The sequence below is a fragment of the Pyrus communis genome, chromosome 15, assembly GCF_041283825.1.
Source record: "Pyrus communis isolate YQ-2024b chromosome 15, ASM4128382v1, whole genome shotgun sequence".
Classification (NCBI taxonomy): domain Eukaryota; kingdom Viridiplantae; phylum Streptophyta; class Magnoliopsida; order Rosales; family Rosaceae; genus Pyrus; species Pyrus communis.
In genome coordinates this window covers 31,724,004-31,738,489 of record NC_142579.1, presented here as the reverse complement: position 1 = coordinate 31,738,489, position 14,486 = coordinate 31,724,004, and the positions used below count along the sequence as shown (strand labels likewise).

The following is a 14,486-nucleotide window of genomic DNA, read 5'->3' as shown; positions in this document are numbered from 1 at the left end:
CTTCTCCCTCGCAACGTTTCATTGAATCAGGAACCGAATCGGTCATCGCCTTTGAAACAAAACCTCTGAAAACTAGGGTTCTCAAATTTTGTTTATATAGAACCCGTAACACTTTGTGCGACGAACCTCTTGGTTGAGCAAAATGTGTTATAAATGCGCATTAAATGGGAGCGTTTAAAGGGCATTTGACTGTTTTCAGTGAAACTTTGCACGACGAATATGTGGAAATATTCGTCGTGCAAACATTTGGCGGCAAATTTTTTTTTTTCCCTCTTTTCCTTGCGCGACAAATATTTTCATCGCATATTTTTTTTTTTTTTTTTTTTTTGTATCCTACCATTTTTGTGCGACCGATCTATGTTTTCATCGCGCAAGTGCCACTTATGCGACGAAATTTTTTTTGTCACGCAAAACCTCATCGCGCAAGCTATTTTTTTTACTAGTGATATACAATTAGTTTTGTCATATCCCGCCCTAGGCCCCCACTACATCATGGGCTCGACTTCACCGTAGTATGATATTGTCCGCTTTGGGCCCCGACCATGCCCTCACGGTTTTGTTTATGGGAACTCACACATAACTTCTCAATGGGTCACCCATCATGGGATTGCTCTCGCGCGAACTCGCTTAACTTCGGAGTTCCTACGAAACCCGAAGCCAGTGAGCTCCCAAAAGACCTCATGCTAGGTAGAGATAAGAATATACATATAAGGCTTACAGGATCCACTCCCCTAGGCGATGTGGGATGTAACAATCTACTGGGGGCCCGATGTCCTTGTCGGCACACATCCTGCCATGAATTGGTTCTGATACCAAATTGTCACATCCTGGCATGCGCCCCCACCACATCCCGGGTGAGATGTGACAATTTGGTATCAGAGCCAATCCATGGCCGAATGTGTGCCGACAAGGACATCGGGCCCCTAAGGGGGGTGGATTGTTACATCCCACATCGTCTAGGGGAGTGGATCTTGTAAGCTTTATATGTATATTCACATCTCTACCTAGCACGAGGTTTTCTGGGAACTCACACGAGAACTTCTCAGTGGGTCACCTATCATAGGATTGCTCTCGCACGAGTTCACTGACTTCAGGTTCTGTACCTGGATCGAGATGTGACAAGTTTCAAGTTTCAACTTATTCTAATTGATCTAATAAAGTACAAAATGAAAAATTTATTTTTGTTAACGTCTAGACAAGAACGTAATGTCATTTTAATTACAACTAAAGCTGGGAGCGGAAACTGCTACTAGTTTGGACAAAGCTGCCAAAACCATGGGTGGGCTCAGGAGTGCTTTGGTTCCATGCGCATCAACTGTTCAAGGGATTAGGACAAGTATCCTAAAAGCAAAGGCTGAGATCATCAAGTGATCTTGTGTTGCAGACTAGCATTCAAAACGTTGGACGGGTGTTGCTCTCCTTTCACGAGTTGCAGGATTTTTCCTTGAGTGGGGGGCCAGTGGTCTCATAGGTTGTTTGTCTTTGCACCGCCACAAGGCAGTGCACAGTAGCTACTGTGGGGTAGCGCATTCAACTTTCATCTTACCTTATTGAAATGAGGCAGAGCCAGTAGCTTGGAAAATCTATCAACTCAATCAAACCTCATCAAACTCAATGGCCAACACAATAAAATAAAATATAAACTGCTTATTAACAACCGTCTTTAACAATAAAAAGAAATTTCAGTTTTTTATTACAAAATAAAATTATGGACAATATTGTAATTTTGTACAAACCAAATTTCCTTTTTTTTTTTTTAAACCTCACCCACATACAATTTTAACATATCTTTTATATTCAAATAAAAAGGTTATTCACACACAAATAAATCCAAGTCTTTTTTTTTTTCTCTCACAGAGTCAATTGCTTAAGAAAAAGATAGACATACATTGCATTGCACCCGTGACATGAAAGATGTAGCCCTTGGTCATTCCGAAGCATTAACTTAGTAGTCAATGGGTAAAGTAATTAAAGGTAAAAAGATTCCTTTTTTTTTTTTTTTTCCCGTTTTGTCAATAAAGAGATCCTCTGTTTGATTAATATGGACAATGTACTATGTGGTCCATGTCGACTAAGAGTTTCTGTAGCTCAATTTGTATTTGTCAATTCAATATTTCTGATTCCCCCCAGCCCCCCTCCTTTTTCTCCCAAAATAGTAGCCTATGAACATGAAAATATGGAAGCAATAGCTGTTCAGCGTTCTCGTAACTTTTAAATATATATCGTCTTGGCATCACGGTTGCAATTAACATAATTATATAATTCATTTATATTTTTTAATTTATTTTTTAATGACAATTTTGAATTTAGTTTACTATATATTTGTTCATTGGTATACAAATCAGCTTGAAGTTTTCAAACTGGCCCCTTGCTTTCAAATATATCCAGTTAATCAGGCCTGAGCAGATATAAATCGTTGTGTCAAAGATTTGCATGGAACTTAAACAAACACTATGAAGCTCAAAAAGCAATCAGATCGATGACCATGACATGAAATTCTTGAGTATATATTGTAACTTCTCATATGGTGAAACCTGAAGAAAGTCATACATAAACAATACAACCCCTTGAGAGGCTCTAAACCGGATTGGGTATCCTAGCCATATAGCTAATACTCTCACTTTCTTGCATACGAGTGAAGAAGAATAGAAGCTCCTTGTGCTCGTACAGCTAAAATGTAGTGATCTCCACATCAATTAGGCCTCCATTGACGTCTTCAAGCACATACCGTACGTTGATTTGGAGGCTTACTTACAGTACCCTCTCAAAAGCTTTATAAAATTTGCGTTCATAAATTAATGCTGAAAATTTAGTACATAAACACTCTAGAGCTATTAGATTGAAACCCATCTCTATTTATTTATATATTTAAAGATGATTAGGTTCACACCATGTAGCAACAAGAGCATAAACCCTAGCTAGTTATTAGTGATTAATTCTTGCTCCATGGTGAGCCACTTGATTGAATGAGTTCCTTCTTGCAGTTGCCAAAATAGTCTTGTCAGCCACGATGAAATATGCCATTCCAGCCACTGCATGCCATCAAATTAACATTATTTTCCCTCAATTACAATGATAATTATGCTGTAATTAATAAGTTTTAAGAAGATTGTGATATACATAATTAGGGCAAGGATTAAAGAAAACCTGTGGAGATTATGAGGGCCTGAGCAGTGGGATTGAGATTGGCTCTTGCCCAAGGTAGCATCCTCACACTAGCCATCTGCATATATTAAGCATATATAAAATTAGATGTAAACCCTGAAAACAGTAGCTAGTAATTTATAGAGCCTGAAATATGATGAGATCGAAAACTTACAGTTGGAATGGCAGTGGCAATGGTGGCAACAACAGCTGCCTTAGCTCCTGCTTTTACACCCTCTGATGATCCGATTAGAAAAGAAAAATAATTACACTTCCAGAAGAAATTGTAAAAGTGAATTACTTAAAAAGAGAAGAAAATTAATTTATATAAATGAAAATCTTGGGATATATATGGCTGAGTGTGGTCCCCCACTGAAAAAAGATACCTTATACTTGATCCATTTTCTGAAGAAAAGCCATTTACATGGAACAATACAAAATCTTAATCACATTATTAGCATATCAGATTTCAGTCTGCAAATATATATGCTTTTTAGAGAGACTCATGGTAAAGAGCTTTAGATGCTGCAATTCATGGGAATCCGAAATCCCATGATGCTTAACATCATGAATCACCACATGACAAATTCAGTAACCATCATAATATAAAATATAGCCAATAATTAATAAATAGAAAAAACCAGTAATTAATTAATATAATGCATATATAAATTAAGTTAGTCAAAGGGACAAAGCTTTTTTTCGGAAAATGCTTGTTACATGATAAGAGAGAGGAATAAAATAAAAGAAATTTATAATCGGTTGCAAGACAAATATACAACTAGAGCGGAGCCACAGAAAAAAGAAGCACGAGCATACCACGAGAATAGCGCTTAGCCATGGCCAGTTGGTCAATTGAGGTATTTTCAAAGGGAGACTGGGCCATATTTTTTGCCATTGTAGGAGATTAACTAGTTGTAAAAAATAGGTATTTGAAGAAGTGAATGAAGAAGGTTTTTGAAACTCTTTGGATGAATTGAAATGTGGGATTTGGGTAGATATTTATAAGGTTTAGGAAGCACAGATGTCGTGAGTGAGTGAGTGGTTTCACTGAATTCTGGGGTCCGAGGCACTTGTTTTCGGTTTCACCTTTGGTTGTTGGTTGGTCAGTTCAGGCTTTTTATCCTCCAAGTGCCCATGGTTTTGTCTGGGATATTGGGTAAACCAAGTGATGGTTGAGGCCTTGAGGGTACCAATGTAAATAAAATATAGAGGGATTTTCTGGTGTCATCAATTTATTTCTTTATAATTATTTATTTGACAGATAATATAATTTTTAAAACACATGACAAATGTTTATTAGGTAGTACTGTAATTAAATTTTAATTGTATTAAAATAAGAAATGTTAAAGAGATTTTTTAAAAATAAGATTTTTCTTGAACTTTCCGTCACATAATATTTTTACATAGTTTTTTATAATGTTGATACAGAAATTATACTAAAAATGAGGTGATAGGAAGTGTATTGAAAGTCTCACTTCTAAAAAAGTCACTTTAGTATTACCCTATTAAATTATCTCTCCAGGTGAACGGGTTTTGAGATCCACACTGCTGATATTATCCATTGATGTTACTAAAGTGACCCACGAATCAAACAATCTGACTTATTTTCAAACTTTTGCATATTATTTTATTTAGGTACTATATTCCACTTTTATTAAAGTCATTTTCTGTTGAGTTGGGAGTGGAAACTGCAACTGGTTTGAGACAAAGCTGCCGCAATACCATGGGTTTGCCCATGTGCTTCCGTTCCATACGCACCTCAACAGTTGATGAGATTGAGACAGGTGTCCTAAAAGCAAGGGTTGAGATCACCAAGTGATCTACTGTTGCAGATAGCATCCAAAATCCTGGATAGGGGTTCTCTTTCCCAGTTCATGGTTTTCCGTTGAGTGGGTCGCCGGTGTTTGGTTTCATGTGTTGTCTGTCTTTGCACCGTCACAAGTCTGAGAGATTCTACTGTGCATCAATGCATACGTCTAAGAATAGTAATTTAGTAATACTTGTAGTGTTAATTGAATTATTTATCTCCTTGACCACATAATGCTCAAATACAACAATAAAAATGTGTCACGAGGAAGACCTCTTTATCACATTTACACTGATATCTTTCTCGTTAAATGATCGATTATTAAAAGAGAGATAATTGTAACACTTTTCTGTTTTAAGACTTCAAGCGTTAATCAAGTGACCAAAGGTTGGTGAAGTAAAAGATAAAAAAGATTATTTCATTCATTTGATTCTTAGTTCCAATTCTCGGTCGACTAAGGTTGATATTTTTGTTTGTAATATGCCCAAAGTGCCATGTCGACTGACAAGTCACTTCACAAATATACCTAAAGCTAGCGAGCTAAGGTAGCTCCCATTTGTATTTGTTTATTCAGTGTATTTGTCTTCCCCAAAATAGTACCCTATGAACATGAAAAATCTAGCATGTTATCGAAATTTAAATTTTAGAATATTGGTATCATGATTGCGAAATGAGACTAGATGATGACTAAACTTGTACGGACCCCAAAAAAAAAAATTTGGGATGTGTTGACCGAAGACAAGGTACGTTCGACTAATCAAAGTAATAATGTTAGCCTAACATGGCTAATTAGTTTATAAAATTTGCTTATCAATTTATGTGTGATGGTACTGTGTAAAATATGTTAGGAAAAAATAATGTTTAATCTATTTTGAATGGAAATTGGCAGTTCCGAGTGAATTGCAGTGAAAAGTTATATGATATGCAAAGGCAGTGACTTTTCTTTCGAAAAGTTTCCTGACTAACTTCCATATGCATATTGCAATATTTCATAGGAATTGGGTGAGATTCAAATGACCGGTACTTAGCCAAAGGCTATGAAACAGTTGAGTAAAATGGGTTGCTACCATTAAGACAGGAAAGGGATAACGATTATGACGGACAAGTAATCGTGATTATTTACCTATAACCGTTTAAGCTTTTATGTTACATAATGATTGCCTTAGTTGTCTTTTAGTAAACAAAACAAGGTTTGCTTTCCATGAATAGATGACGGATCAACCATTTCAATTCATTCAATTTTCATTCTTCTCATCCATGAATAAGTTTAAGGTATATAATGTTACATTTTAATATCATATTTTGAAGTTAGAGAATCATGAGAAAGATCGTATACTTTTTAATTCACTGTACTTTGTAGATTGGAGTGTTACTTCCACTTAGTGAAAGATCATTGGGAGACATTCGTCAATTCAAACCTTGGGGCACCTGTGAGGGGTGGTCTTGTATTAAGGTTATAGAATCCAATTCTAGCCTCACTCTACACCTCAAACTTGGACCTAAGACCTGGACCACCAAGCCTTAGAGGTCCTTTTGTTGACTCCCAGTTTCTGGCGACAACAAATCTGATTGTCATTATGGTTGTCAAAATTGAAGGATTAAATGGATAAATTCGTGATTATGGCATCTGATAATCTGTTGATGCTGAAGAGCAGTCAATAATTTCATAAGAAAGAAAAACATAATAAAAAATTTAAAACAAAATACTATCATTCACATTCCTGAACTGAAATTATGCAACTTTTGTGTAGTTGATTACACTTAACAAATAATTTGGTCCCGCATCGTAACTAATTAATTCTTTCTTAATGCTAAAGCAATCGAGCATTATTGCTATAATTATAAACAACCAATACATGAAAAACAAGGATTTTGCTACAAACTGTACGTCGTTGTCAATAAAGAGAATGATAAGCAACGCTCTGTTGGTCGAATTCTTATATCATTTCTGAAAGCCATGAGAAAAGGCGGCTTGTCTAATCACCACAAACATGTTTTGGCCAAAGGAAATTTGATTGGCTAGTATAATTTAAAATGCAATACACTACATATATATTAACTATTTTTAATTTTCTTTTGCAAATCACATAATTATGAATTTAATTATAACTTGTACAAGCAATTACTGAGAGTAATTTTTTAGTATGATACTGTTTGGATTATTAATATTAATGCCACGCGACAGTCAAACTCAAAATTTCTAAATTTCTAAACCACATAGCATCGCCATAGCGGTGATTATGTATAAAGTCTACCGAATATTAAACAATACTTGGCTACTTAAAGATGAGTAAGAGCTCATACTAAAAAATCTTAGTGTTTTAATCACAGATCTTTGTGTTTATGATTAGAACTATTTATACTATGAATCACACTGTAAGGATTATCTATGCAAAAAATAAATTAAAACTAAGAGCATTTAGTCAATCTATTGTAGCAAATACATAGACGGTTCGTAATGCTTTTACCAATACCGTTCATTTGTTTTCAAACAGTTTGATGGTTAAATAACCTTATTTTTAATTGATTTTTTGTAGAGACGATCTTTATAGGGTAATTTATAATTTGAACGGTTCTGATTATAAACACAAAGTTTTATAAATTGACAACGAACAATTTTGAGAAATTTTAAGTAGGAGTTCATTTTCATCTTTAAGTAGCCAATTATTGTTCTCAAATATTTTATTATTTTGGCCATGATATGTACTATACAGTCCTCATTTCCTTGGTTTTCATATATACCCAGTTTAATTAGGCCAAGCGGATTCAAATGATATGAGTTCAAGAGCATCATTGCAATTCCTAGCTGTTTCGCTCACTTGTTTGGTGAAACCGATAGCAAGCAAGGCCCATGCACATATATTACATACAATGAACACCAGGCTTTAGACCTAATTTTAAAGAAAGAACGAAAGAGGGCGAAAATTCTAGTATGCTTTGTAGCTCAAAAGAAAAAAAAGTTTTACTATATATGCTTTGGGATATTCTAACACCGGGATGCTAAGAATATCTTAAACTCTAAACTTTAGCGAATAAAATTCCAGTGTATCAACTTAAGATACGCCGAAGCATACTGGAATCCATGAGAGAGAGAGAGGTTAGCCAGGCCATATAGCCAGCCCTGTCTCTTTCCTGCGCGTGCTGCTGCAAAAAGTAGTGATGAAGACCGCACGATCAACCCCTGTGATCAGTCTGGATTTCCATCAATGGTATAGACAAAATGGCAACCCCTCTATTGACCCTTCATGCACAAACCGTTGACTTAAGAGGCATGCAGTTTCCCTCTCAAAATCTTTATACATATTATGCACAATCACATCTTACAGACTGATATACGTACGAGTAATCAGGTTGCACCAATTAGCTACATAGTATTACATGACAAGTGATGCACTCAACCAACGTAGGGATGTCCTTCCTATGTGCTGGGAAAATTGTCTGGACATAAATGACTAGATTAAAACAAATTCCTAATTGATTTGTCTCAGGAATCCATTTAGATGTTCATTAAATCCAAATCTGGGCTGATATGTCTTAAGAATCATTTTAATTGTTCGCTTTGAACTTAACTATTTTCCATAAATTGGACTGATACTCTAAACTCTGTTCGGTGAACATGTAAGGATTGAAATGTTCCATACAACAATAATGCTAATCATATGGATTCAACTGATTGGTAGGTAGATGCTTTAGGACTGCTCTCTAATCGTACATTCTTTTAGTTAATTTATTGATAATCCTCCTTAAAAAGTGCTTGGATGGATATGGGGAAGAGGAAAAAGAAGCCAGCACTTTACGTGACCAGAAATATCAGAAGAACAAAAAGAAGGGAAGGAAGCATGATGCTTTTGTTAGTTTCCTTCTCGGTGAAAAACAGCATGTGAATGCGTGGATATGAAAGTGCCCATATGCAGAAAGTAGATGAATTTTGTAAAAAAGTAAAAAAGCAAAAACATGATTTAATTTTTCTTTTTTATTATAATTTTTTCCATCATTGACAAAGAGTAATTATTGTCCTCACATGTCTTCATAGACTGCTCATGAAAATAACATTGGGACAATTATGGGATCCTCTACTTTACACCTCTACTTGCACATTCATTTATTTGTATTTTATGCGAATGAGAGAGACTCAAAACTATTTGGACGTGGTTGTGACGATATTCAATTGAGTAATGCTATTTATAACATATTTTTATATCATTTTCGGTAGTATCTGATGTGGACAGTCATATTATTTGAAAAATTTGCAAAATGAAAGAAAGGAGAAAGACTTCTCGTATACCACAATCATCATTTAATTAATTAGTTTTTCTTAATTATTAGTTTATTAAATAATGAATTACATTTAAAATTTTGATTAATTCAAATGATGTGGCTGTCTACATCAAATGTCACCTAAGGTGGTATGAAAATATGATACAAAAATATGGTATGAATATCACTGCTCTCTTTAATTTAATTATGTACACTACTATGCGTGTAAGTATTTTCTCAGTTTAGTAATAAGATCTGGACCTGAAACAGAGTGACTAATTTGTTGTACATCATCTAAATCACGATTCTCATATATTAGTAGGAAAAACAAAGGAAAATCAAAGGAAAATTCTTAGTTTCTTTGGTGTCAAGCATGAAAATAAATATGCTTTCTGTTTTACCTATGTACAACATTAACCTAAGCAATAAAATTAGAAATAATCAACATGATGAGGGATCTGAAATGGTTCATCCCTCTCCTTTTTGCTTAACTTAGGCAAGTAATTAACTCGATTATTCCTATTCTTATTATGCAAATCACTATTAGGGACATGAGGGGGCCTAACTGACCTAATCAAAGCCCAATTCACACCCTTAAAGAAATGATGCCTTTTGATCTCCACAGATCCCTTTAAGCTCCCAATTCTCTTCTTGGGATTCTTCACCAGTAGCTTGCTAATCAAGTCTTGAACTCTGACCATTTCCTCAAGCTCTTTGCTGCTGCTGACCACAACTCTTGGAAACCTTAATGGCTGCTTAAGAATGTTGATTAGGGTTTTCTCATTGTTTTCTCCTTTGAAAGGCGTCCGCCCGTACAACATTTCATACAAAAACACTCCGAATGTCCACCAGTCCACCGCGCTTCCATGGCCTTGCCCTGAGATCACCTCAGGCGCCAAGTACTCGTGGGTCCCCACGAATGACTTGGAGCGGGCGTGGATTGGTTCGGCCACCATTTCCGGGTTCAGCTCTTTATAATCATCATCATAATCATGATTAACATCATTATCAGCACCAACTTGTTCTGTTATAGTTGTGACTGTGCCCTTCTTTTTCTTGTGAGAGGCAGAGAAGCAAGAGAGCACAGGCTGCATGGGCGCGGCAGCACAATACGACATTGATGAACTCTTTGCGCTCTTCTGGTCCGATTCTAGCTCCGATTTTCGCCTTAGCAATTTTGGAACCACGTCACATTTGAGGGAGAGATCAAAATCTGAGAGCATGATGTGTCCATCCTCTCTAACCAGTACATTTTCAGGCTTCAAGTCTCTGTAAACAATCCCCATCATGTGCAGATACTCTAGAGCTAACAGTGTCTCCGCCGCGTAAAACCTGCGATTAATTCAGCCCAAAAATTGTAATTAGTTCAATTTTTTATTCCACTTCCACAAAATAAAGCAAGGCTAATAAAACAGAACGTAACATAATATATCAAACTTTCTGATGAAATAACACATCCAATTATCAAGTACCTGCTAAGTTTAATTACATGAAATTAATTGATTACCGAGCAGAACATTTATGACTAAAATAATCAGACTATCTGACAAGAGAATATTTTCTACTAACTTAGATTAATTAAACAAAGTAATTACCTAGCAGATGAGATGCTGAAGCATTTTCCGGGGAGGCGTTGACGGGCAGCGAACAAGTCGCCGCCGGGGCAAAACTCCATAACCAAGCATGAGTAGTGAGAAGCATCAAACTCAGCGTAGAGAGTAGGCAAAAAAGGGTGATCAAGCATGTCCAGAATCTCCTTCTCCATCTCAGCTCTGTGCAGCTTCTTTCTTATAGCAAGTGCTTCTCTGTCAACCACTTTCATCGCGTAAAAGCACTGCGGCAAACCCACAACTGGGTTTCTTATCTGGCAAAGGTACACATTTCCAATGTCGCCGCTTCCTAGGCGGCGGAGGAGCCGAAAATGGTCGAGCCCAACTCGGCCTTTGGAGCTGCGGAGCCGCCGCATGGCTTCCCATGCAGGTTGGTTGGCCTTGTGGGGCTTGTGAGCAGAGGAAAGCAGAGAGGCTTCAGTGGTGGAGGAGCAAACGGAGACCGAGCTCTGGCGGCGGCTGCTGAAGCTCAGGTTGCTCATCCAGCTCCGGCTCGAATCTGGAACCGTTATGGATGAGCAGCTGCTGTCATAGTCCGAATCGTCTTTGGTTGTTATGGCTGCCATTGTTGTGAAGGAGCAGAGAGAGTGCGTTATGTGTGCTTTATCAGGGCTTTTATAACGAAATGGTTTGTGGGCACTAGTAGGCGATGAGGTTATTTAGCGTATTCAAAATATGTGATGTTCAAACAAAGTTACAAAGCGCTAACTTTGCTCATAAAAGAAAAATTAGTGTATGATACTACTGGATTATAATAACAAAGTATAATCAATTTACGTGTTAAAGTATGCGTGAAAGACATTATTGATATTCCTCATTTTAAATGTTTCACTCTCCATTCACTCATACATACCAAATGATCGTATTCCAGTACAAAACATGCCAAATTTTGTTAAAAGTTAAGGAGAGAAACTTCTTGATAATTGTTTTATTCGGACAATTCTCCCATTAAGTGTGACCAATCATAAAATCAAGTTAAATCATAATATTTAGAGTGTTCTTGTTTTTGTAAGAGTTAATCCAATGAATAATGTAGTCTGGACGTCCCTACTCAAGTTTTTAACTTAGGCCCATCTCCAACTGAAGACTTGCCAGAGGGCTCGTTTTAGCCCTCTGGCTCTCCAAGAAATTAATATTTTAATGAATAGTACATGGTCATATTTGCCTCTATGGGCCAAAGGGTCATAGGGCTCCTTTTAACCTTGTCACAAAAAACCATCTCCAATCGAGGGCTAAGGGGTCATAGGGCCAAACATAATTTATTATTTAAAAACTACAACTTAAATTCAAATCCAATGGCTAAGTGACGTCAGCATGGAGTAGGCATTTAAGATTGATGTTGTTAAATGTTTTTTAAAATGTTGTTAAATGTTTTTTTTAAGTTGTATAATTTTTATGTTGGTTAATGTTATTTAATGTTGTTTCATGTTACTTAATTTAATTTAATGTTGCATAATGGCTTAGGAAGTTATAGGAAAAAAATAGAATTTACAAAAAATATGAAACAAATTTTGCAAAATAGAAGTTATAAGGGAAAAAAAAAAGAATTAAAAAAAAAATATGAAATAAATTTTGTAAAATAGAAGTTATAGAAAAAAAATAGAATTTAAAAATAGAAGTTATAGGAAAACAAATTTGTAAATAAAAATAAATAAATAAAACTGTAAAAAAAAAAAATTCAAAAATAACGGCTAGCTGACGTCAGCTAGCCGTTGCATTTGAAAACTTAACCTAACATTTCTGTCAGATATAACCGATAGGAATATACATATTCCTGTCGGTTATATCCGATAGGAATGCTCACATTTCTGCCCAGCCTGGGGCTGGCTGGCTGGATTGGGCCAGCCCTTTGGCCCTTTCAAATTCCGTGGGACCCACGAGCCTTCTGGCCTAACCCTCGGTTGGAGACGGTTTTCAAGCATTTTTCGGCCCTCTGACCCTTTGGACCATTCGGTTAGAGATGACCTTAAGTGCCGAGTCAATGTTCTAGGTAGCTAATGAAAGTCATCTTTATATATAGTTGCCCATGTTTCCACAAAATTTCACAACAATGCCATTGTTTTCACTTTTTGATGAATCATGTGGGGCTCTCCCAAAAGATGCATACAAAGGGGATCAAGAGGATGGTTATTTTGGTATCAAATTAAATTATTCAATCGACATTTGGAGATGCATAGTGCAAATCCATGGAAAGTTAATCTGGCTCACCATTTCTATTTCTAGGGTTTTAATTTCGTACAGCGGATCGCAACCAACCAAACCTAATCTGCCTAACGGAAGACTGCAGACTGCAGCAAATAAAGAGCTTTTAGATTGATGTTGTGGTGGGCATGCTCATCTCAGCTGACACAACCACTATGCTTTGTTTTCAAAAGTGACTTCCAAAACAAATGGTTGACGCATGTTTCGTCATATTAAAATTATAAAACCAGCCAAACAAAGGGCTTGTAATTTGTAATTAGAATCCAACTAGTTGTGTGTGTACCTCATTTGCTTCTGTCTATCTGCAGTTTGCAGTACATTACCTGTATGTCTGCATGGGCTCTTATACCTTTTTTTCTTTATCAAATCATAATTTGACACCTACAACTACCATTAGAAATGTAAAGAGTTCCCTTGAAGTTGTTTTTATTGATTATTTGTATAGATGATCTTTACAAAGTGCTTTACAATATAAACAATCCAAATCATAAGCATAAAAATTTCTTAAATCGATCACGTAGTGAATTAAAGGAGAACTCCTCATTCTTTGAGGAGCCAAGTTAATTCCCATAAAATGCTTATGCCTATATGCACTCTTAACATAAGCACTTACAAGCATAAGTATTTCTTCTAATTTTATGGATGCAGCATTTAATTATCTTAAATAATGCTTTTATGACCCATAAATACTTTAAAGTTTTTAATCAAACATGTTTAGCTCTTTTAGAGCGAGTCCCAAACAAGCCAAATTTCACCCAAAAAAAAAAAACCAAGCCTTAAGTACGAATTAAATGAATTTTATTTGAATGATAATTGACTAGGTATAGTAAATTTGAACTTGAATTATGGCTTTTTTAAGAATACTATTTAAATTTTTTTTTTTTAGTAAATCGATATTTTTACACTAAAAGAATGATGAGTTTAGTTAAGCCACACAATGGGTAGCCTAATTTGGTATCGAATTCGCTATCCACGATATTCGAACTTAAGACCTCTCACTTCTAAGCTTTCTATTGGACCGTAATACTGAGTGACGGAATACTACTTTAATTAATTTGGCTACAACAAGGGTTTTCGAAGTTAAGTGTTTTTCTATTTGTATTTGTTAAGCGGGTGGCCTTTTTGTTATTTTGCCTCAACAAATGTGCCTTTCCAAAGCAGGCGGTCAAAAAGCGTCGCTCCTTTCTTTTCCCGTTAAAAGCTTCGACCGTTTTTCAAGAAAAATGATAAAAGTTCTCGACCCACGCCTATCCTCAACTACATGTCGTACTGTTAGTGTTTTACCACTGTTAAGTATGTTATCAGCCAGTCAACTTCTATCAAACAGTCAAATTGCCCACCTTAAAAATGGATATTCGGCTCAGTAAAACAGTAGTTAGTTTGAAAAGTTAGGGAGCTTTTGGTAAACTAGTAGACAGGCCACTGCTCAGTGGAAATGTGGTGGGTGCACCAAATACCCGTGC

The 14,486-nt window shown here is 36.0% G+C and overlaps 2 protein-coding genes across 2 annotated transcripts; both read right to left on the bottom strand.

Moving 5' to 3' along the window:
- Positions 1-2,486: 2,486 nt before the first annotated feature.
- Positions 2,487-4,132, bottom strand: LOC137720144 (early nodulin-93). The gene is made up of 4 exons (XM_068459156.2): positions 3,964-4,132; positions 3,320-3,381; positions 3,148-3,223; positions 2,487-3,032 (listed from the first exon to the last, which is right to left on the bottom strand). Exons 1-4 carry the CDS (start codon positions 4,040-4,042, stop codon positions 2,926-2,928), a joined length of 324 nt encoding a protein of 107 aa, XP_068315257.1. The 5' UTR covers positions 4,043-4,132; the 3' UTR covers positions 2,487-2,925.
- A 5,410-nt stretch (positions 4,133-9,542) lies between these two features.
- Positions 9,543-11,510, bottom strand: LOC137716172 (protein kinase PINOID 2). The gene is made up of 2 exons (XM_068455583.2): positions 10,807-11,510; positions 9,543-10,543 (listed from the first exon to the last, which is right to left on the bottom strand). The coding sequence occupies exons 1-2, from the start codon at positions 11,385-11,387 to the stop codon at positions 9,643-9,645; spliced, it is 1,482 nt and encodes a 493-aa protein (XP_068311684.1). The 5' UTR covers positions 11,388-11,510; the 3' UTR covers positions 9,543-9,642.
- Positions 11,511-14,486: the final 2,976 nt, after the last annotated feature.

Excerpts from the sequence above, each read along its gene's own strand:
- LOC137720144 (XM_068459156.2), bottom strand. The coding sequence starts at position 4,042 with ATGGCAAAAAATATGGCCCAGTCTCCCTTTGAAAATACCTCAATTGAC. Across the intron at positions 3,224-3,319 it reads TTGCCACTGCCATTCCAACT|ATGGCTAGTGTGAGGATGCT; the intron begins GTAAGTTTTCGA and ends TAATATATGCAG. Across the intron at positions 3,033-3,147 it reads GGCCCTCATAATCTCCACAG|TGGCTGGAATGGCATATTTC; the intron begins GTTTTCTTTAAT and ends GATGGCATGCAG.
- LOC137716172 (XM_068455583.2), bottom strand. The coding sequence starts at position 11,387 with ATGGCAGCCATAACAACCAAAGACGATTCGGACTATGACAGCAGCTGC. Across the intron at positions 10,544-10,806 it reads TTCAGCATCTCATCTGCTAG|GTTTTACGCGGCGGAGACAC; the intron begins GTAATTACTTTG and ends AATTAATCGCAG.